At 43.2% G+C, this 25,074-nt stretch overlaps 1 protein-coding gene across 6 annotated transcripts in view; it reads right to left on the bottom strand.

The window, feature by feature from the left end:
* LOC144696699 (FYVE, RhoGEF and PH domain-containing protein 4-like) overlaps nt 1–25,074 on the bottom strand; it is a 428,322-nt gene that overhangs the window by 90,514 nt on the left and 312,734 nt on the right. For 5 of the 6 annotated variants that reach the window (XM_078568320.1, XM_078568319.1, XM_078568321.1 and 2 more), the window contains one exon: nt 17,686–17,862. The exons of the other annotated variant lie outside the window; for it this stretch is intronic. In XM_078568320.1, coding sequence (XP_078424446.1) covers nt 17,686–17,862 — 177 coding nt within the window. The remainder of the gene's footprint in view (nt 1–17,685; nt 17,863–25,074) is intronic. 6 annotated transcript variants of the gene reach the window in all.

Consider the following 25,074-nt stretch of genomic DNA (forward strand, 5'->3'; position numbering starts at 1 on the left):
GAATAATTAACTGGGGGAAAGCCGACTTCAATGGGGCAAGAACAGAGCTGGGCCAGATAGACTGGAACTATAGGTTGGTGGGAAAAACTTGCAGAACAATGGACTACCTTCAAAGAAGAAATGGTTTGGGCACAGTAAAGGTACATTCCCTGAAAATGGAAAGGTAGGTCAAACAAATCCAGAGCTCCCTGGATGAAAAAGAGGATAGAAATTAAGATAAAGAGGAAAATGTGTGCTTATGACATGTGTCAGGTAGAAAATACAACTGAGAGTCAAGCAGAATACAAAAGGTTCAGAAGGGAGGTGAAAAGGTAAATAAGAAAAGCAAAGAGGAATCATGAGAAAAGATTGGCAGCCAACTTAAAGGGGAATCCCAAAGTCTTCTATCGGCACATGAACAGTAGGAGGGTGGTAAAAGGAGGATTAGGGCCGATTAGGGACCAAAAAGGGGATTTACACATGGAGGCAGCGGGTCTGGCTGAGGTGTTAAATGAATACTTTGCATCTGTTTTTACCAAGGAAGCAGATGCTACTGAGGCCATGGTGACAGAGGAGGAAACTCTGCCACTAAAAAAGTTCAAAATTCAGTACTTAAAGTTGACAAGGCAGCGGGACCGGGTGAGATGCATCTGAGGATATTGAAGAAAGTAAAAGTGGAAATTGCAGGGGGATTGGCCACAATCTTTCAGTCTTCCCTAGACCTATTGCAAACATTACACCCTTGTTCAAACAAGGTTGTAAGGATAAGCCCAGCAATTATAGGCCGGTCAGTTTAACTTCAGTGGTGGGGAAGCTTCTAAAGAAAATTATTCGGGATAGAATTAGTAGTCACATGGAAAAATGCGGGTTGATTAGGAAGATCCAGCATGGATTTGTAAAGGGGAAATCATATCTAATTAACTTGCTGGAATTTTTTGAAGAGGTAACAGAGAGGGTTGGTGAAGGTAATGCTGTTGATATGGTGTACATGGACTTTCAAAAGGCATTAGGCACTGTGCCACATAACAGACTTGTGAGAAAAATTATAGCTCTTGGAATAAAAGGGACAGCGGCAAAGTGGATACAAAATTGGCTGAGTAATAGGAAACATGAACACACAAATTAGGAGCAGGAGTAGGCCACTTGGCCCCTCAAGCTTGTTCTGCCATTTAATAAGATCATGGCTGATCTGAATGCAACCTCAGCCCCACATTCCTGCCTACCCCCGATAACCTTTCACCCCTTAAAAATATTCAAAAACTCTGCTTCCACCACCTTTTGAGGAAGAGAGTTCCAAACACTCACAACCCTCAAAGAAAAAACTTCTCCTCATGTCTGTCTTAAGTGAGTGACCCTTTAATTTTGAACAGTGACCACTAGTTCTAGGTTCTCCCATAAGAGGAAACATCCTCTCAACATCCACCCTGTCAAGACCCCTCAAGATCTTAAAGGTTTCAACTGAGTTGCTTCTTACTCTTCTAAATTCCAGTGGATACAAGCCTAAACTGTTCAGCCTTTCCTCATAAGAAAACCCACGCATTCCTGATATTAGTCTAGTGAACCTTCTCTGAACTGCTTCTAATGCATTTCCATCTTTCTTTAAATAAGGACACCAGTCCTGTACATAATACTGTAGATGTGGTCTCATCAGCGCCCTGTAAAACTGAAGCATAACCTCCCTACTTTTGTAATCAATTCCCCCCACAATAAATGATAACATTCTATTAGCTTTCCTAATTACCTGATGTACCTGAATACTAACTTTTTGTGATTCATGCACTAGGACACCCAGATCCCTCTGAATCTCAGAGCTCTGCAATCTCTCACCATTTAGATAATAAGTTTATTTTTTATTCTCCCTGCCAAAGTGGACAATTTCACATTTTCCCTCATTAAACTCCATTTGCCAAATCTTTGTCCACTCACTTAACCTATCTACGTCACTTTGTAGCCTCCTTACGTCCTCTTCACAATTTACTTTCCTATCTATCTATCTCTGCGTGGTCCGCAAATTTAGCAACCTGTCCTTCGGTCCCTTCATCAAAGTCATTTATATAAACTGTAAAAAGTTGAGGCCCTAGCACTGATCCCTGTGGCACACCACTCATCACATCCTGCCAACCAGAATAAGACCCATTTATGCCAACTCTCTGCTTCCTGTTAGCTAGCCAATCTTCTCCATGCCAATACGTTACCCCCTATATCATGAGTTTTTATTTTCTGCAATAACCTTTGATGTGCCACCTTATCAAATGCCTTTTGGAAATCTAAGTACAGTACATCCACTGGTTCCCCTTTATCCACAGGGTGTGTGACTCCCTCAAAGAACGCCAATAAATTGGTTAAACATGATTTTCCTTTTACAAAACCATGTTGACTCTGCCTGATTGCCCTGAATTTTTCTAAGTGCCCTGCTTTAACATCTTTAATATTCTAACATTTCTTAGCTTCAAACATTTTCCCTATGCCATATGTTAGGCTAACTGGCCTATAGTTTCCTGCTTTCTGTCTCGCTCCCTTTTTGAATAAAGGAATTATATTTGCTATTTTCCAATCTAATGGAACCTTCCCCAAATCTAGGGAATTTTGGAAAATTAAAACCAGTGCATCAACTATCTCAGGTAGTCAGTGCAGAAATCCCCTGTGGCTGTCCCCCTCTCTAACAGGTATACCGTTTTGGATACTGTTGGGGGGGATGGCCTATCAGGGGAAAACAACAGCAGTAGCCAGAGCAGTGGCACCACGGCTGGCTCTGTTGTTCAGCAGGGGGGGTCAAAGCACAGAAGAGCAATTGTCATTGGGGAAACTATAGTTAGGGGTTCAGATTGGAGCTCCTGTGGTCGTGAAAGAGACACCAGGATGGTATGTTGCCTCCCTGGTGCCAGGGTCCAGGATGTCTCTGATCGGGTATGGGACAGTCTGAAGGGGGAGGGAGAACAGCCAGAGGTTGTGGTACACATTGGTACTAACGACATAGGCAGGAAGAGTGACGAGGTCCTGCAGCGGGAGTTAGGCAGAAAGTTTAAAAACAGGACCTCTAGGATTGTAATCTCAGGATTACTCCCTGTGCCACGTGCCAGTGAGGCTAGAAATAGGAAGATAGTGCAGCTAAACAGATGGTGTAGGAGGGAGGGTTTCTGATATCTGGATCATTGGCATCTCTTCCGGGGCAGGTGGGACCTGTACAAGAAGGACGGGTTACTTCTAAACTGGAGGGGCACCAATATCCTGGCTGCGAGGTTTGCTAGTGTAACTCGGGAGGGTTTAAACTAGTATGACAGGGGGGTGGGAACCAGAACAATAGGTCAGCAGGTGAAATAAATGACTGGGAACCAGTGAATATGGCCAGTAGGACTAAGAGGAAGAGCAGGCAGGGAGAAATTACTGAACACAGTGGGACTGGGGGCCTGAAATGCATTTGTTTCAATGCGAGAAGTATAGCAGGTAAGGCAGATGAGCTTAGAGCTTGGATTAGTACTTGGGACTATGATGTTATTGCTATTACAGAGACTTGGTTGAAGGATAGACAGGATTGGCAGATAAATGATCCAGGATTTAGATGTTTCAGGCAGGATAGAGAGGGATATAGAAGAGGTGGGGGAGTTGCACTGCTGGTTAAGGGGAATATCACAGCTGTATGACAGGAGGACACCTCGGAGGGCTCATGCAGCGAGGCAATATGGATAGAGTTCCGGAAAAGGAAGGGTACAGTCACAATGTTAGGGGTTTACTATAGGCCTCCCAGTTGCCGGCGGGAGATTGAGGAACAGTTAGTAGGCAGATTTTGGAAAGATGTAAAAGCAATAGGGTTGTTGTGGGGGGTGATTTTAACTTTCCCTATATTGACTGGGAATCACTTAGTGCTAGGGGTTTGGGTGGTGCAGAATTTATAAGGTGCATCCAGGAGGGCTTCCTGAGACAATATGTAGATAGTCCAACTAGGGAAGGGGCAATACTGGACCTGGTATTAGGGAATGAACCCGGCCAGGTGGTCGAAGTTTCAGTAGGGGAGCATTTCGGGAAAATTCAGTAAGTTTCAAGGTACTGGAGGATAAGGATAACAGGAGTCCTTGGGTTAAAGTGCTAAATTGGGGCAAGGCTAATTATAACAATATTAGGCAGAAACTGAGGAATCTAGACTGGAGGCGGATGTTTGAGGGCAAATCAACAACTGACATGTGGGGGGGGCTTTCAAACATCAGTTGATAAGAATTCAGGACCAGCATGTTCCTGCTAGGATGAAGGATAAGTATGGCAAGTTTCCGGAACCTTGGATAACGAAGGATATTGTGAGATTAGTCAAAAAGGAAAGGGAAGCATTTGTAAAGGCTAGAAGGCTGAGAACAGATGAAGCCCATGGAGAATATAAAGAAAGTAGGAAGAAACTTAAGCAAGGATTCAGGAGGGCTAAAAGGGGTCATGAAAAGTCACTGGCAACCAGGATTAAGGAAAATCCCAAGGCCTTTTATACATATGTAAAAAGCAAGAGGAAAGGGTAGGCCCACTCAGGGACAGAGGTGGGGATCTCTGTGTGGAGCCAGAAGAAATGGGAGAGATACTAAATGAGTATTTCTCATCAGTATTCACCAAAGAGAAGGACTTAGCGGTCGATTTGTCTAGGGAAAAGTGTGTAGATAGCCTGGATCATGTTGAGATCAAAAAAGAGGTGTTAGGCGTCTTGAAGAATATTAAGGTGGATAAGTCCCCAGGGCTAGATGGGATCTACCCCAGAGTACTGAGGGAGGCAAGGGAGGAGATTGCTGAGGTCTTGACAGAAATCTTTGTATCCTCACTGGCTATGGGTGAGGTCCCAGAAGACTGGAGAATGGCCAATGTTGTTCCATTGTTTAAGAAGGATAGCAGAGATAATCCAGGAAATTACAGGCCGGTGAGCCTTATGTCAGTGGTAGGGAAATTATTGGAGAAGATTCTTCGTGACAGGATTTACTATCATTTGGAAGCAAATGGGCGTATTTGTGAGAGGCAGCATGGTTTTGTGAAGGGGAGGTCGTGTCTCACTAACTTGATCGAGTTTTTCGAGGAAGTGACAAAGATGATCGACGATGAAAGGGCAGTGGATGTTATCTACATGGATTTCAGTAAGGCCTTTGACAAGGTCCCTCATGGCAGACTGGTACAGAAGGTAAAGTCGCACTGGATCAGAGGTGAGTAGGCAAGATGGATACAGAATTGGCTTGGTCATAGAAGACAGAGGGTAGCAGTGGAAGGGTGCTTTTCTGAATGGAGAGCTGTGACTAGTGGTGTCCTGCAGGGATCAATGCTGGGACCTTTGCTGTTTGTAGTATACGTAAATGATTTGGAGGAAAATGTAACTGGGCTAATTAGTAATTTTGCAGACGACACTAAGGTTGGAGGAGTTGCAGATAGTGAAGAGGATTGTCAAAGGATACAATGGGATATAGATTGGTTGGAGATTTGGGCGGAGAAATGGCAGATGGAGTTTAAACCAGACAAATGCGAGGTAATGCATTTTGGAAGGTCTAATACAGGTAGGAATTATACAGTAAATGGCAGAACACTTAAGTGCATCGACGGGCAGAGGGATCTGGGTGTACAGGTCCACAGGTCACTGAAAGTGGCAATGCAGGTGGATAAGGTAGTCAAGAAGGCATATGGCATGCTTGCCTTCATTGGCAGGGGTATTGAGTATAAAAGCTGGGAAGTCATGCTGCAGCTGTATAGAACCTTGGTTAGGCCACATTTGGAATATTGTGTGCAATTCTGGTTGCCACATTACCAGAAGGATATGGAGGCGTTGGAGAGGGTGCAGAAGAGGTTTACCAGGATGCTGCCTGGTCTGGAGGTTATTAGCTATGAGGAGAGGTTGGAGAAACTCGGATTGTTCTCACTAGAGCGACGGAGATTGAGGGGCGACTTGATAGAAGTTTACAAAATTATGAGTGGCATGGACAGAGTAGATAGTCAGAAGCTTTTTCCCAGGGTGGAAGAGTCAATTACTAGGGGACATAGATTTAAGGTGAGAGGAGAAAACTTTAGAGGAGATGTGCAGGGCAAGTTTTTTACGCAGAGGGTAGTGAGTGTCTGGAATTTGCTGCCAGAGGAGGTGTGGAAGCAGGTATGATAGTGGTGTTTAAGAGGCAGCTTGACAAATACATGAATAGGATGGGAATAGAGGGATACGGACCCAGGAAGTTCAAAATGTTTTAGTTTGACAGGCAATATGATCGGCACAGGCTTGGAGGGCCGAAGGGCCTGTTCCTGTGCTGTACTTTTCTTTGTTCTTTGTTCTTTGAAGACCTTAGGGTGAAATCTATCTGGACCTGGGGATTTGTCAGCCCACTGCCCCAACAACTTGCTCAATACCACCTCCCTGGTGATTGTAATTTTCCTGAGTTCCTCCCTCCCTTCGATTTCCCGATTTACAGTTATTTCTAGGATGTTACTTGTGTCCTCTATAGTTAAGACTGAAGCAAAATACCTGTTTAATTCTTCTGCCATCTCCCTACTTTCCATTATCAATTCCCCAGACACATTCTCTATAGGACCAACACTCAGTTTGTTAACTCTTTTCTTATTTAAATATCTATAGAAATTCTTACTATTCGTCCTCATATTACTAGCTAGCTTTCTCTCATACTCTAACTTTTCCCTCTTTATCGATCTTATTGTCATTCTTTGCTGTTCTTTATATTCTTTCCAATCTTCTGCCCTGCCACCCGTCTTTGCATAATTATATGCTTTATCTTTAAGGTTGATACTGTCTTTAACTTTCTTAGTTAACTATGGACGGTGGGCCCTCCCCTTGGAATTTTTCTTTCTCATTGGAATGTATATATTTTGTGGGCAGAATTTTTTCCTCTTTGGACGGGTGCACGCCTGACCCAAATGAGAGTAAAATAGTGCACGATGATGTTGGGCGAGCGTCCCAACGTCATTGCGCACTCATGATATTTCGCTCGGTGGGTGCCGACAATTAAGAGACTATTAAGGCCCTTAATCAGTTCATCAAATTGAATTTTTTGCTGCCTGTCCAACCGTTCGGTTGGCAGGCAGGCGAATAGGCCAAGCGGCCTTTACATTTTTTGCGAAACCTCAATCACGGGTGGGATGAGGTTTTGACCAGTGATTTAAAAAAAATAAAATCTTTTCAAACTCATTTTAACATACCCCTGCTCATGTGACAGAGTCACATGAGGGGACATGTTTTCCTTATGTTTTAATACTTTATTATCTTCAGCTCCCTGAGCCAGCTCTGTGCCTTCAGGGAGCTTTCGCTGTGTGCACCCCCACGCATGCACACGCTTCAGCGCTCTCACTTCTCCCGCCCCCACCCCGGCAGTGCTGAGACTCTCAGTGCATATTTCACGCTGGCTGGCTGTTAATTGACCAGCCAGGGTGAAGTCGCAGTCAGTTTCACGGCCGCTCCCAGGCCCGCCCGCCCGACGAGGTAAAAATCCTGCCCTGTATATTCTGAAATATCCCTTTAAATGTCTGCTACTAAACTTCTATTGACATATCCCTTAACCTCATTTGCCAGTTCACTTTAGCTAGCTCTGCTTTCATGCCCCCATAATTTCCCTTATTTATGTTTAAAATACTCGTCTTGGATGCAATCGTTTCTCCCTCAAAATTAATGTAAAATTCAATCATATTATGATCACTGCTACCTAGGGATGCCTTCACTAGGAGGTTATCAATTAATCCTATCTTGTTGCTCAAAACCAGGTCTAGTGTAGCCTGCTGTCTGGTTGACTCCAGAATATGCTGTTCTAAGAAACTATCCCGAAAACATTCTATGAACTCCTCATCTACACTACCTTTGCCCATCTGATTTTTCCAGTCTATATGTAGATTAAAATTGCCCGTGATTTTTGCTGTACCTTAGTGGCAAGCTGCTGTTATCTCTTCTTTTATACTCTGTCCTGCTGTGTAGTTACAATTAGGAGGTCTGTGCACAATTCCCACAAGTGACTTCTTGCCTTTATCATTTCTCCTCTCAACCCAAACTGCTTCTACATCCTGGTTTCCTGAACTTCGGTCATAGCTCTCCAATGTGCTAATACCATCATTAATTAAAAGCGCCACCCTCCACCTTTTCCTAACTTCCTGTCCTTCCTAAGTGTCACATACCCTTCAATATTCGGGTCCCAAACGATGTCATCCTGCAGCCATGTCTCTGTATTGACTATTGGATTGTACTTATTTATTTCTGTTTGCGCTATCAGTTCATCTGTTTTGTTTCGAGTGCTACGTGCATTTAGATACAGAGCCTTTAGTTTTGTTCTTTTATTATTTTTGTAGCGTCTAGCCTTATCTGCTGATTTACTCTTAGATTTGTACTCTCTGTCCCTTCCTGTTACAGTCTTTATCATTTCCCACATTAATACCTGTCTCTCTTGCCTTGTCTCTACTCTTTGGTTTATCACATCTTCCCAAATTTGATCCCTTGCCCCCACTATTCAGTTTAAAACTCTCTCTACTTCCCAAGTTAGGCAGCTCACCAGCCCCAGCATGGTTCAGGTGTAGACAGTCCCAATGGTACAGATCCCACTCTCGCTAATACTGGTGCCAGTGCCCCACAAACTGGAACCCACTTCTCCCACACCAGTCTTTGAGCCATGCATTCATTTCTCTAATCTTATTTGTCCTACATGGCTCAGGTAATAATCCAGAAATTATTACCATTGAGGTCTGCTTCTTAGTTTGGTGCCTAGCTCGATATACTGACTATGCACAGCCTCCTTCCTCATCCTGCCTATGTCACTGGTACCTGCATGGACCATTACCATTGGATCCTCCCCCTCCCACTGCAAGTTCCTCTCCAGCCCTGAGCAGATGTCCTGAACCCTGGCACCGGGCAGGCATTAAAGCTGCCTGGACTCTCGCTCTTTGCTACAGAGAACAGTCAATTCCCCTCACTATACTATCCCCTACTACCACTCCATTCTTTTTTGCTCCCTTCACTTGGATGGCTTCCTGTACCACAGTGCCATGGTCAGTTTGCACATCCACCCTGCAACCCCCACTCTCATCCAAACAAGATGAGAGAACCTCAAACCTGTTGGACAATTGCAGGGGCTCACACTCCTGCCCTCCTGCCCTCTGGGTCCCCTTACCTGCCTCACTTGCAGTCACACCATCCTGTCCCTGGCCACTGACCCTATCCTAAGTGGTGTGACTGCCTGCTGGTATAAAGCATCCAGGTAACTTTCCCCTTCCCTGATGTGTCGCAGAGACTGCAACTCAGCCTCCAGCTCAATGACTCTGAGTCGAAGTTCCTGAAGCCACAAACACTTACTCAGATGTGTTTGCTCTGGATCACAATGTTATCCAGGAGCTCCCACATGCTGCAGCCTTGACACATCATGTCTCTTGCCATCCTTTTAAATGATTATTTAATTATATTAATCACTTATTTATTGTTGCTTTCGTATATATTTGATTAACTTTACCACTAAATTGTGTACTATTTTAAACCTTAGGGATAAAGTAGAACTTACCAACTTACCAGATACTCACCAAACAGCTAGCTCCTTTCCCTGAAGTAGAGCAAGAACCAATTTCTATGGGGTGAGAAAGATGGAAAGAGGAAACGAACAACTCCTCCCCCCAACTCCCTTCTCACCAGGTAGTCGGCCACGCTGAAGAACCCTGAATTTATAGTAAACTGAAATGGGGCTACAGTAACCAGATTCAACCAGCTAGCTAATTAACTACTCAGCTTCTACCGATGAAATTGACTTAACTTGTCTAAACTGCAAGACAGAAAGAATTTAGCCTGCCTACACAGCACTTTCCAGTTACTGCTAATTACAGACTAAATTAGATTTTAAGAGCAAAATTTAAGAACAAAATTAACACTTAAAACTCCCCTCTCACCAAACTCTAAGGGCAGAATTTTACGGCCCCGTTTCGGCGGGGACGGGGCTGTAAAATGCAGCGGGCTGTTATAAATCCCATTGCCTACAGCGGGAACGTAAAATCGTGCTGCCGTAAAATTCTGCCCTAAGGCTTCACTCAGTTTGTCAGCTGCACAGAAGGTAATGATCAATGGATATTTTTCAGGCTGGAGGAAAGTTTGTAGTGGAGTTTCCCAGGGATCAGCATTATGACCCTTGCTTCTCGATATATATTAATGTTCTAGATCTTGGTGGGCAGGGGACAATTTCAAAGTTTGTGGATGATACAAAACATGGAAGCATTGTAAACTGTGAGGAGGACAGTATAGAGCTTCAAAAGGACATTGGCAAGTTGGTGGAGTGGGCAGATAGGTGGCAAATGAAATTTAATGTGGAGAGTGTCAGGGTGTCAGGTGATTCATTTTGGTAGGAAGAACATGGAGAGACAATATAAAATAAGGGGTACAATTCTTAAAGGTGTGCTGGAGCAGAGAGACCTGAGTGTATATGTGCACAGATCATTGAAGATGGCAGGACAGGTGGAGGGAGCAGTTAATAAAGCATATAGTATCCTGGACTTTTATTAATAGGGACATAGAGTACAAGAGCAAGGAGGTTATGCCGAATTTACATAAGACACTTGTTAGACCTCAGCTGGAATATTGTGTACAGTTCTGGGCACCACTCGATAGGAAGGATGTGATCATATTGGAGACAGTGGAGAAGGGGCTTACAAAAATGGTTCCAGGGATGAGAAACTTGAGTTATGAAGATAGGTTGGAGAAGCTGGGACTGTTCTCCTTGGAGAGGAGAAGGCTAAGAGGAGATTTGATAGATTTGTTCAAAATCATGAGTAGATAGGGAGAAACTGTTCCCGCTTGTCAAGGGATCGAGAACGAGAGGGCAAAGATTTAAAGTGATCTGCAAAAGAAGCAAATGTGATGTGAGAAAAATCTTTTTTACACAGTGAGTGCTTTGAATCTGGAATACACTGCCTGGAAGTGTGGTGGAGACAGGTTCAATTGAGGCATTCAAGAGGACAATTGATGATTATTTGAAAAGAAACAACATGTAAGGGTGTGGAGAAAAAGTAGGAGAATGGCACTAAGTCATAACGCTCATTTGAGAGCTGGTACAGACACAATAGGCTGAATGGCCTCCTTTTGCGCTGTAACAATTTTGTGATGCAGCAAAGAATAACAGGCTGGTTGACGTTACATATGTCACCAGCTCCAGCCTAGGTGGATCCCAATGTAAAGAGATTCAGGGGCACAGTCACCTTCACCTTCACAGCCACCAGCAACCCTCTCCTTGCCCTGTTCTGAGTCTACATGCCTGGGTACAAGTGCCCTGCAATCATCTGATGATGCACATATTGTTCTGATTTAGGTTGGCATGAGAAAAGTGCTCCTGGAAGACTTGGTGGATGTGGCCTCTTGCTGAGAGCCCAATTCCTTCTCCTCTGCCTCCCTCTGTGAGCAGTGTGTCCTCTACTTGGCTGCCTCTGTTCAATCCCCCTCTAATGCTACATTCCACTGTGGATTGCAACAATTCCACCCATGACTGTGAGCAAGTGGTCTCACCAGGACGCTTGCAGCCACAACCAAGGCCTTCTCCATGTGTAGCACCACTCCCTGCACAATTCACTGACTTTAAACTCCTCACCAAGCACTTCCACAAACTCAAATAGGGTACCAGCTGCAATTAATTACAACTAACCTGAATATTGTTCATAATCTCTTTAAATAGCACTGGTGGGGATTCTTCCTGCTGCTGAACACATGTTCAGCTTAGTGTGTTTCACAGAAAGGCTAGCTGGAGCAGTGAGGTCAAAAATGGCAGCCGTTGTGTCAAATCAGGGACTTGTTCAAGAGATAAAATGCAGCCTCAGACAGTTTAGTTTTGAGGCCCATCCTTTTCAGTTCCTTCCATGATCACAACAGTAATGAAGAAACCAGCTGAAATTTAAAATAAAAACTTTTTGTCACAGCTAAATTTATTGACTGCAATGGTACTTCATAACACCCATGTTACATGCTGATTGAAATCATGATCTGCCTATTCTGCATACTTCTGGATCACACTCCTAATGTTCGCTATCATACTCTCAGTAAGATTGTTCAGGGTAGAATGCTCCGGAAGTATGTATGCACAGCACGGCTGCCATTTTGGTGCAAAAATGGTTCCCATAGCGCTAAAACTATAGGTGCTATGGAGTTCCATTTTGCAGAAAGTAAATTTAGCTGTGACAATTATTTTTTATTCTAAATTTCAGCTGGTTTCTTCATTACTGTTGTGGTCATGAAAGGAACTGAAAAAGAATGAGCCTCACAACTAAAGTGTCTGAGGTTGCATTTAATCTTTTGTACAAGTCCCTGAAATACTGGGTGGCTTACGTGAAAGTATAGAGACTGTCAATGAAGTGAAAAGAAATTTATTAACTTTTCTGGTCAAGTATTACAATTCAATTATTTTCCTGAGGGACAGGATATAGCTTTTAGTTATTTTGATCCAAGGGGATAATTGCTTTGAAAGGAAAATAATGAACTGGAAAATCACAACTCTTGATCAATTCTGGTCTGATTAACATTAAGACATTCATATACTTAAAAACAAATATAGATGCAGGGCTGGATTTTTGCGGAAGAGGTGAGAAGTTTGAGTCGGGAAACTTCCTGACTTGGCAGACCCATCTCCTTTAAAATGGCCCCCGCCCACCATATTTTCATTCCGGGGAGGTGTGAGCAGGACGGAGTTGAGCCTGCCAGGTGGCAATGGAGGCGAGTGGATGGCGAGGCCGGTAGGTTGGAATGCCCACCTCAGTTTACTGGGACATCAGCTTAGTTGCAATGATGAACGTTAGGCCTTCAAGCACTCACCCCACCCACCCATCCCACATGCCCTTCATGCCTCCTCATATACCACATGCCCTCTCTATTTCCCATCATACCACCTCATATCTTCCATGCCCTCTCATATTCTCCATGGCTCATCCATGCATCCTCATATCTCCTATGCCCTCTCCATGCCTTCTCATACCACCATGCCCCCCCATCATTTCCTCCATAGCCACACTGGGCAGATCTCAGGGGCTGCCTCTTTGTAGTGGACATGAAAAAAAAAACTTCTAAGAGTGTAATAGAGCTCTCACTCAAAGACAATTCCTACTGAAAATACTCTCAAAGAAAGTTAATCCCCTCAAGTGGTCAATCTGTTGTGTAAACAAAAAAAACCTGATTCAGTAACCACTTCAAAGATAGATAAACCTTTAATAACCTCTTAGAACTATCAATCAAACTGTCTACACAGTCCCTTGCTAAGTGGTTCTGTAGCTTTTGAAACTTAGCCAAACATTTATAACGATCCCAGTTGTCAAAACAAGTCGTTCCAAAGAGAAAAAATTAGGCCATTGAAACTGGAAAAACAGATGGCTATGGTTTTTACTAAGCTACACCAGATTGCCTGTCAATCATTGTTGTCCAGGAGCAGGTGTGTATCTTTCTTTTCTCTAAGTGAAAGCTTCCAAAGTTGTTTTTTTTTTCAATTTAAAAGGGTTCCAGGCATTTAAATCACTTGGTCCTAGAGTTACCAAGCATTGTTTTCTTCAGTTTTGAATGCACTTTTTCCAATAGGAAACATGGTCTAATGCATCTTAACGTTAAGCAAAACTGATTATTGTAATGGTCAACTTACCTTTGCAGGACAGAGCCCCATAATCAATCACTGCAGTAAAAATACATCTAACAATAGAGCACCTAAGTATTAAAATTGAAAGAACAATTGTTTTTGTGTGTTTCAAAGCCTGTCAGCGAAAGAATTCCAGGAGCAGACTCCTCTGAGTGGCCAAAAACCACTTTTAGTTACAAAAGGTGCCTGACAGCAGTAAAATTCCTCAACTGGAATTTTCAGTTATAGGAAATCAGTAAACTGGGTAACAATGATTTTTTTTTTTTCTATTCATTCATGGAATGTAGGCATCACTGGCAAGGCCAGCATTTATTGCCCATCACTAATTTCCCTTGATACCAATTAAGAGTCAACCACTTTACTATGGGTCTGGAGTCATATGTAGGCCAGACCAGGCGAGGATGGCAGATTTCCTTCCTTAAAGGACATTAGTGAACCAGACGGGTTTTTAGCACAATTGGTGATAATTTTATGGTTACTGTCACTGGGACTAGTTTTCAATTCTAGACTTCATTATTTGAATTCAAATTCCATCTGCTGCCTTGGTGGGATTTGAACTTGTCCCCAAAGCATTAGCCGGAACCTCTGGATTACTAGTGCAGTGACATTACCACTAAGTCACCATCTCCCCCAACTGACCAAATTAAGACATTTAAAACAGAATGTAAACTCAATTGTTTAAAATACACTCATTCTTTCTTTTGTATCTGCATAGTTTAAAATAATAATACAACAAACATATTACACTGGAAAACACATTTGTTAATTTGCAACTTTCTAATAAAAGCAAAGAAAAGCCTCAAAAAAGTTGCTAAGGAGAGGATATGTTGCATGGAGTGTCTCATAGATTTGTGTTAAAACATTGGATTTGGAATTTCATTGTTGATCAGTGAGGTTGAAATCTAAAACTGGGGAAGAAGATAGAAAGAGGGCAGAGTATCCTTACGAGGCAGCCAAAGATTTACATAGTGAGACCAACCTGAGGCAGATGAAATTCACTATGGCTAAGTGTCAAGTGTTACACATACTCCATGAATGATTGAAACATATAAGATTCTGAGGGATCTTGAAAGGATAGACGTGGAGAGGATGTTTCCTCTTGTGGAAGAATGTAGAACTAGGTTTAAAGATAAAACAGAGATGAGGCGAAATTTTTTCACTCAGAGGGTCGTGAGTCTTTGGAGCTCTTTTCCTGAAAAGGTGGTGGAAGAGAGTCTTTGAATATTTTTAAGACAGAGGTGGATAGATTCTTGGTAAGCAAGGGGGTGATAGGTTGTTGGCAGTAGGTGGGATGCAGATTTCAGGTTACTATCAGATCAGCCATGATCTTATTAAATGGCAGAGCAGGCTCAAGGGGCTGAATGGCCTACTCCTGCTCCTTGTTCGTATAAATGGTGAGAGTTAGTTAAGGGTGAAGATGAAAAACATTTGGGGCTATTGGTTTTCAATGCTGAAATGATTCCAAAGTTTTTACCTCAAGTACTTTACCCAAAAATCATTCTCTATATGAAGAACTTCTTGACATCATGCTTATGGGAAGAATATTGAGCTCGGCCGGTGGGCGTGCTTCCGACCTGGCTGAGTGTAAAATGACATGCAATGACGTTGAGTGAGCATCCCGACATCATCGTGTAGTCCCACGATAGTTAGATCGGCGGGTGCGCACCAGAGCATGCAGTGCGCCCGCTGACAATTAAAAGGCCTATTAAGGCCATTAAGTTAACAACTGTCCTGAATTTTTCCCTGCCCGTTCAACCTAATGGTTGATGGGCAGGCGAAAAGGCCAAGTGGCCTTTGCATTTTTTAGGAAACCTCATCCACAGGCGGGATGAGGTTTCCTAAAGCAAATAAAAATAAAACAAAAGTTTAATACTTGAATTAAAAACATGTCTCTGCTCATGTGACAGAGTCACATGAGGGGCCATGTTTTGTTACCTTTTTAGTTTGTGCATTAGTTTTTTAAACAGCGCTTCATCTCCCTGAGGCAGCTCCGTGCCTCAGGGAGACTGAAGTGCTCTTTTGCGCGCATGTGAGAAGTTCACGCTAGGCCCACTCACTCTCCTCCCCCTGCCCGCACAGGTGGCGCTGAATGCTGCCGCTCGTGTTCCACGATGGACGGGCCTCCCGGCTTCCCAATGCACCCACCCTGCCCTTGCCGAGCACCCCCGCCAGGGGCAAAATTCTGCCTTATATGTCTTTTGCTGGCTTTAACCTACACCATTTGATATAGGATTGATATTTAACCAATCTTGCACTTCACAATGATCAGACGTCTCAAAATATTTTACAGCCAATAATGTATTTGGAAGTGGAGTCACTGTTGTATTGTAGGAAATTTGTATATTCATTTAGAAATAACCAATAGTTCCTCAATCATGGTATCCACTTGCATTTTGAATAATTCATGAATTTTCATCTTTACTTCCCTAACTGAAAGTACAAACTGCTGACCACTCTTTGTGAAGAACTTCCTAACATCAGTCCTATGTGTGTCTTCTATTATTTTGAACTTGTGCTGCCACAATTTATTTAGAAGTATGGCTCCAGATCAACATTTTCTGCACAGAGTACTATCTCTATAAGATCACTTCTCAGCTGCCTGCATTCAAGGGTAAAAAGACCAAATTTTCCAGGATTTCCAAATTAGGAGCAGCAATGGGGAGGTGACAGGGCCTGGGAAACCCGGAAGTCAGAGTATCCCGATAGGCATTTGATATCAGTGACAGGTTCCCCACCTCGAAGTCAGCCTGATTGACAGGTTTAGCTTTTAGTTGGGCAGGGAATGCTGGAGAAGAGGCAACAGGACCAAGCAGAGCCTAGCCTTCACCGGGGTGGGGTGGTGTTGGAGATGAGAGATCCAAGGGACCAGGGGCAGAGGGTGGAGCAGCTGTGGGGAGGGATAGTGGGTGGAGTTTTGTTTCCCATTAGCCACACTGCGGCAGACAAGCTGGTCCCTTTAAGTTACTGTTGGTGCACTGCCGCTCAAGAAAACTTAAAAGGACTGCGCAATTAAATAAATCACCTGTGTGCTCCAAATATAAATTAGAGGAAACGTTGGCAGAAGCCCGTTGAAGTTTGGAGGTGTGAGGAATCAATGGCTGAGGTGGGCGAGGGTGCATTGGAGACCTCTGGTGCTGGAGGGGGGGGCGGGGGGGGCGGCAGTCGGACTCCTCAGGGGAGGAGAACTGGATGTCTTTGCGGGGGCAGGCGTGATTGGAGGCCTTGGTGGGAAGACTGGAAGCTTCAGGAGTGAGGTGTCCAGTTGTACAGGGCTGGAAAGCCTTTTACTTCCTGGATTCAGCAGTCCTCGCCTTCCTTTAGCCAGCTGGTTGCCTGTCTCATTTTGATATTTAAATTGCCAACCCATCACCTGGGATCAAAAATCGAAGTAGGCGGAGTGGCGGGGGGGGAGGGGGTAGGAGGAGGTCAGGGTTCATATTTATAGCACTTTAACCTTCCATCCAACCTCAAACTTGTCCATTTTTGCAGTTAAAATTCCCTTGTCTTTGTTAATATTGTGCTGTGGCTGATCCTGCGCTGTGCTACTTGTGTAATGACTCTTTAGAAATTCAGATATGATTTATGTTATCTGAAGTATTCTGGGCACAGCAAGTGGAATTACTGTTGTCCTTTTTTATATTTTTCCTTTTAGCTGAAGTATATATGCTTAGATCAGCTGTTTCCAGTAGTAAGCTGAGGAGTAAATTATAGTGCAGTTATTCCTCCAAAGCAGTAGCTAGGACAGATCTAGGGCTTGATCACCCATTTGAGGCACAGCTGAATTTGAGAATGATTGTATTTTATTTGCTCTATTCTACTAGAGGATTTAGGAGGAAGTAGCACATTTATAGTGTGGCCACCATTGCTCTCAGAAAGCTGGAAATTGCTCCACTTATTCACTATTTTAAAGCTATCTGCTCCATTTACCATGTTCATCTCATTCTCTCCTCTCCTAACAGCATATCATGTCATAAAAATCTTATGAAGGAAGCATCCTTGTTATTTTTCTCAGCTCTGTCATGTGACACAGGTAAATTTCAAAGAAATTCTAAGCAATGAGCTTCACACATCATACTGTGAAATTTTCCACTTTCACCGTCTCCTTTCTCATTTGATGAAAGTTACAGGAATAACTTACCTTGAGGCTTTGGGCTTGTTGTGTGTGATATGAATGTACTTGGGGAACTTTTCCCATTTATGTCCTGAGCATTGTTTCCTGCTATGCTCCGGAAGGTTCGCTGAACTGGCTTGGAAATATCTGGCAGGCTGGGCCTATGCTCTGATGCTGAAGTCTTTGAATGGCTGAAATTGTTGGCTGAGGACAAAGACATAGAAAGGTTCAATACAAAGATCAGCTGGAGTCAGCACTTTAAGTATGCCAATTCATTTTAGATTTCCACCTAGCTGGATGAGTATAAAACTTGATACGACTGTAAACTTCTTTGTTGCAAAATCACAGAATTGTTACAGTGCAGGAGGCCATTCAGCCCATTATGTGTGTCTGCACTGACTCTGAATGAGCAATTTACCGAGTGCCATTCCCCTGCCTTCTCCCCATAACCCTGCACATTCTTCCTTTTCATAAATCCTTTTCAGTGCTTTGATTGAACCTGCCTCCACTGCACTCTCAGACAGAACATTCCAGACTTTAATCACTCGCTGTGAGAAAAAGTGTTTTCTCATATCACTTTTGCTTCTTTTGCTAATTATTTTAAATCTGTGCTCTCTCTTTCTCCATCCTCAATATCTTCAAAGCAGGAAATCATTCAATCATTGGTCTGTCCCTTGTGGTACAGAAAGTGATTAGGAAGGCAAATGAAATGTTGATGTTTATTGCAAGGGGAATCGAGTATAAAGTAGGGAAGTGTTACTACAGCTGTACAGGATCTTAGTGAGACCACATCTGGGGTACTGGGTACAGTTTTGGTCTCCTTACTTGAGAAAGGTTAGAATGCATTAGGAGCACTTCAGAGAAGGTTCACTTGACTGAATCCTAGGATAAAGGGGTTATCTTATGAGGAAATGTTGAGCAGGTTGGGCTTGTATCCTTTGGAGTTTAGAACAATGAGAGGTGATCTTATTGAAACACAAGATCCTGAAGGAATTTGACAGGGTGGATGCTGAGTGGACATTTCCTCTTATTGGGGAGTCTAGAACAAAGGGATACAGTTTAAAAATTAAAGTTCTCCCATTTAAGAATTTTTTTTCTCTCTCTCAGAGGGTTGTTTGTCTATGGAATTTTCTTCCCCAGAGAGCAGTGGAGGCTGGGTCATTAAATATATTCAAGGCTGAGTTAAATAGATTTTTGATTGACAAGGGAGTGAAAGGCTATGGGGGGCTGGCAGGAAAGTGGAGTTAAGGCCACAATCAGATCAACCATGATCTTATTGAATGCCGGAGCATACTTGAGGGGCTGAATGGCCTAATCCTGCTCTTAATTCTTGTGATCTTGTCGCACCCAGTCTTTGTATGGCAATTGTTTCAGATTTCACCAGATCTGAAAAGTGTGTTGGTATGAATTCCAGTTCTGAGAGCTCAGATGCACTGTCCCTGGAGATGCCCAAACTATCTGAGTTAAATTACAGAGTGGTGATGCCATTCAAGAGGATGAATATGGACTCCTCTGCACACTAATCGATAGCACTGAACCTCTTTGGCACACCTTCCAACAACTCATACAGTTGTTTGTCTGAGATTTGCTTCTCACGGCTGGGATCTCAATGTGCTCATCTCTGTCATCAACGGTACAGCTGGAAGAGGGCCCTGCCTGGATTGATACTGCCACCATTAGCTATTGCTGCCCATTGGTGCTGTGTCCTTTATTTCACTATTAAGCCTAAAAGGAATGCCAATGTTTGAGCTGTGCCTGGGAAGGGGTGGAATGCTTAACTGTGCAGTCCCAGGATTGTCCTCCTCTGAGGTCTGTTATTCTGCAGGAGTCTCTTAGTGTTGAGAAAGCCCGAGTTTGCATTATTTTTAATGGACCCATCGGTAGCAATATGATATCAATGATTCAAATTTGTTTTTATATTAAACCATCATTGCTGTTATGGAATAAAGTCAGTCCCTTTTCAAGAACTTTTACATTGTAATTTATTATTTGAATTAGAATTGATGCCAAAGCACAATTTCTTTTTTTTTAAAATAAGTGTAAGCCATGAGGCTTTATTTTGAGATTCCTTTATACCTTTGTCTGTGGTGCTGCTGTGGCCTTTGTTGTCAATTTCATCTTGGGCTGTCCCTCTACTTCTCTCGCATCTTCCCCTCCTTTGAGCATCTCTACTTGTTCCACCCTTCTTATCTCTCCCTTATAAAATCCTGTTCTGCACCACCCTCCCAAATCCCAGTCCTTGTTTTTTACCAAGAGATCTCCCCAACCTCTGCACCAAGCAACTTCAACCTCCATCTCATCTCACCTAGTCCTCTTGCCTCTGAGTTCTTGTGTCCTCTATTAAATGCTCTTTTCATATCAACCCACTAACCTATATATGTGGCACCTCTTCTCATGTGGTCTCTCTATGACCATTGTGTCAATCACAGGCAAGGTGACAACTAATCACTTCCTTGTGTCCTACACCATTCATATTCCATTCCTCTTCAACCCCACTGTCCTCTACTTTTGTCCCTGGAAATAACTCTTCCACATGTTACTTACAACTTATAACCAGGTACTGTTATACAGAATAAGGTAGATGCCGTCAGGAAAATTCATTTCTCATGTTAAAATAAATCATCACAAAATAAGAATGCTAAGACCTCAATTTTATTTTGGAAACAGTTTAATGTTCCAGTGACAATTATGCACTGTAGTGATATTTTTACCTGCTGATCTGACTTGTTTCTGTGCATATTCTCTCTTGTAATAAATAGTTAGTTATTTTAGCTTGAGTTACACAGTCAGTGTGATTTTTTTCTATTTGGAAGCTTAAGCAAGTTGACTTTTGTGGTCAACACAGTAAAGAGAATTGTGAGAACATTTTCAGATTGAAATGTCTAATTATGTGGCATTGCTACCGCACTGTAAGGTAACTGCATCTTCCCATCATACGCCCTTTCCTGGTAATAGAATTGATTGCTTACTATCCTGTCTACCTCAGGTCTTACCTTGTCACTTATCATTTCAGCCACGTATCTGTAATGTAATTACTGGATGGCTGCAACTTCTTCCAATGTTTAGGAATTGAATTGCAGTCTTTAACATTAGTAACTACAAAGTCATGATTCATTATTCTTTATAGGACCCATCATTGTCTTGCCAAAAGAATTTGAACTATAGGCCAGGATTTCCCGGTCAGCGAGTGAGGGGCGGGGCCCACTTGCCGATATGTAAAATGATGCGGGATGACGTTGGGCGGAACTCCCGACATCACCTCGCCTCATTTCAATTTTCAGGTTGGCGGGGGCTCAGCCGAATCAGTTGTGCGCCTGCTGACCTGTCAATGGCCAATTGAGGCCATTGACAAAGTAATTAAAGTAATTAGTGGACCTGCCCGTCCAACCTTAAGGTTGGCGGGCAGGCCAGGGGCCCTGGTGGGCATTGGAAAAAGCATGAAACCTCATCCATGGGCGGGGTGAGGTTTAATGTAGGTTCTTAAAAATCTAGTAAAAGTGTATTTAAAAGTGATGGACATGTCCCAACTCATGTGACAGTGTCACAAGAGGGGACATGTCAGGGAAATTTTTTTTCTGTTTTTAAGATTTTTTATTGTGAAGCCAATCTCCCTGAGGCAGCACTTAGCCACAGGGAGATGAGTGCGCTCTTTCGTGCGCATGCGCGAAAAAGCACACTCTTGGCTCAGGGAATACCCCCGCCCACACAAGGAGCGCATTGTGGATGTCACAGCGGGGAGGGGGCCTTAATTGGCCCACCCATGTAAAATGGTGGCGCGCCCCCATCGGAGGCACACCCACTCCTGAACTTCCCCCCACCAATGGGGGGAAAATTCTGCCCATAAACTAGTGTAATAGTTTCTTATTTACCATTTTGACACATCAGAAATGTCAACCCCACCCCCATCAAAGGACACCCAGACAAAAGCTTAACATTGCAGCTGAGGGACTTAGGCAACAATAGGAGCTTTTTGCTTCTAATTATTTTTCCTTTAGTAGCTTTAAATAAAACAAAGTTGAACACATCTAAATTATAATATTGCCTCAGAACATGCTGGGAAAACTCAGTTAAATGCGCGCATCATTATTATTGTGTAAAAATGTAGCAATTAGTGGTGAGGAAGAGGTGCGCCGAACTGTCAACGGCCTATTAAAGCCATTAAAAAACCAATTAAAGTTGTTTGCAACGCTGCCCGTCCAATCTTAAGGTTGGCGGGCAGGCGAAGAGCTCAAGCGTCCTTTCCGTTTTTTAGGAAACTTCATCCATGAGCGGGATGAGGTTTCCTAAAGCTTTTATTAATTAAATGAAAACATTTTCCTAAATATAAAAACATGTCCCAGTTCATATGACAGTCACATGAGGGAGCATGTTTAAATAATTTTGTACTTTATTTTTAACAAAATTTTTAAATCAACTTAATCTCTCTGAGGCAGCTCCGTGCATGCCCGAAAGACCACAGGCCCCGACTCTCCCTCCTCCCCCCGCCCGCACAGGTAGCACTGACTGCTACCAGCTGTGCGGGCCTTAATTGGTCCGCCCACGTAAAATGGCGGCGCACAGCCAATCGCAGGTGGCGATTGGCTCCGCGCCAGGCCCCGCCTGCCTAACATAGGTAAGTTTATGGCCTATATTCCTGGTTTGCCACTTAATCTCTCCGACCTAGAAAGGAAACAACTATAATTGTGGTCTCATTCTTGCAGGTAGTAAATTGTTCCTAGATATTTAAAAAATTTAATTAAGAATTTTGCGTACTCTTCCTTAATCTAATGTTTATTTCCATCTCTTTTTCTCTCTTCCAGTATCTAATTACTCTTTAATTAACCCTGTTTCCTTCTCCATTCTTCTTATTTCTTTCTCTATCCTTAAATTTGGTTAAGGAGATAGGACCAACAGTCTATCATTCACCAAGGTCTCACATTTCCCATTGACCTCACTGCAGTGTTGTCAGCTTACACTTCCAGCAAATTGTGACGCAAAGTTTTTTTTGGAGCTGAAGGGTGAGGAAAAAGTCTAACAAAGGGGAACACAGCAAGCTACCTTGCTCGCAAGCTCTTGGCACTGTTTTCTGGTGTCCATAAAAACCTCCAGTCCTTGCAGTGCCTCCTGGTCATGGAAAGCCTCAAGTGCAATGGCGTGCATGTGCATGCTCCCTCTCCAGGGACACCCAGTGATAAACAAGACCGTGAAAGACAGACAGGCAGCTAGAGCCATAACCTTCTTGAATTCTTTTTTTTTGTTTCTCGCTATTCTGTTGGATTTTCATTGGAACAATATTTTCATATGTAAACAACTTCCACCATAATAACATAATCCACTAAAGCAGAAAATAGTTGCAACATGCAACATACCAGTTCCAGCAAATCCTCAATACTCATTGATAAATGAATTGTGATTTAGAAGTTATGTGAAATTACAATTTCTACTTGAAATTTGTACTGCCAAACAAACCGAAACTCGTCATCGGGTTCTTCTGAGTTTCAAACAAGTACAGATACTATCATTGACATATAATGCACAATCTCCTCTGTTAGTTAGGCCATATTTTGTCTATTGGAATGCCCTTATGAGGCAGGATTTTTCGGATGACAGGGTTTCTTGCCTCGCCATCTAAAGAGTTGGTGAGGAACACATTCCTGTCGATCACAGCAACCCCATAGCCATTCAATGCTCCAAGGAGCACAGGGCCACAGCAGCACCACAGACAAAGGTATAAAGGAATCTCAAAATAAAGCCTCATGGCTTACACTTATTTTAAAAAAAGAAATTGTGCTTTGACATCACTTCTAATTCAAATAATAAATTACAATGTAAAAGTTCTTGAAAAGGGACTGAACTTATTCCATTACAGCAACGATGGTTTAACATAAAAACAAATTTTAATCATTGATATCATATTGCAGCTGATGGGTCCATTAAAAATAATGCAAACTAGGTCTTTCTCAACACTAAGAGACTCCTGCAGAATAACAGACCTCAGAGGAGGACAATCCTGGGACTGCACAGTTAAGCACTCCACCTCTTTCCAGGCACAGCTCAGACATTGGCATTCCTTTTAGGCCAATCTGATTGTCCAGCAGCTCTGTAGTCCCAGCAGTAGCAGCACCAGCAGTGACTAGGGCTGAGATTACAAACTCCCAGATTCTAAGTCCCGGAGTCCAGGGCCAGGTAAGTGGCATCTGTGGGGCATGGGGACAGGGGGTTGATGGTTGTGATGGAGAGGCCAGGTGGGCAGGATGCACCCACGAGGGCAGACCTTGGGAACGGGGGGAGCACCGGATGCAGAAAGGGCCCGTGAGGGAAGTGCTCCCCCATGTCCTATCCAAGGTCCATGTAGGGTGACCCTTTGCCCCTGAACTCCTCCTGCCAGCCTTAAAATTGAAACCATAAAATTCTGCCATATATCTTTGCTCACATACACAGCAGCATCCACATCTTGTAAGTTTGTACTTGTCTGGTAGTCCATTCATGAAATTGATTATATCTGCTGAATCTGAAAAAAATCTGTAGGCTATAATTATGTGCATTTTTAAAAAATCTGAACAAACAACAATTATTTTTATTTAACAAAGTGCATTGTTACATAATGGGAAGTGTTTTCCAGTCGGCGAGCGGGGGGCAGGGCCCGCTTGCTGACGCATAAAATGACGTGAGGTGACGTCAGGCAGGCGTCCCGATGTCACTGCGCATCATTTAGATTGTCAGTTCGGCGGGCGCGCAGCCGATGTGGCTGCGTGTCCGCCGAACTGTTAAAGGCCAATTAAGGCCATTAACAAAGTAATTAAAGCTGTTAAGAATGCTGCCCGTCCAACCTTAAGGTTAGCGGGCAGGCGAAGCGCCTAGGCGGCTCACGCTCGCTCCCGCACAAACCCCAACAGGGGGAAAATTCAGCCCAACGCTGCACACTCGCTGCTGTTTCCTGCTTGCATCAATGATAAAAACTGTCTCTAAAAACAATATTTAACTGCAACAACAGCAAAATACTATGGATGCCGGAAATCTGAACTAATAACAGAAATTGCTAGAAATACTTGGTAGTTCAGGCAGCATCCATGGAGTGAGATACAGAGTTAACGAGGGTGATTTTAACCACCAAAAATGAATGCATTTGGGTTGGGTAGGATGTTAAAATGTAAAAATCTCAAACCCAAACCCAACTTGCCTCAAATCTGCTGACATCCAATTTTAATGAAGGAGGGGTGGGGTGTGAGTAATAACCTGCTCTCAGCAGATGGTCCGCTCATTTAAATGTTTCACTATGATTACATGTCTCATATTTTACCTCCATTTAAAATTTTAGGCTGACTGGCCAGGTTTCCCATGCATCAGGAAACCTGGCATCTGACAGGACTTGAGGATAGTTGGATCCAGTCTTTCCAGCACTACTTGTAAGCTGGGAGGCTAGGAGGTGGAGGAGTA

The sequence above is a fragment of the Cetorhinus maximus genome, chromosome 22 (assembly GCF_964194155.1).
Source record: "Cetorhinus maximus chromosome 22, sCetMax3.hap1.1, whole genome shotgun sequence".
In the NCBI taxonomy this organism is placed as follows: Eukaryota; Metazoa; Chordata; class Chondrichthyes; order Lamniformes; family Cetorhinidae; genus Cetorhinus; species Cetorhinus maximus.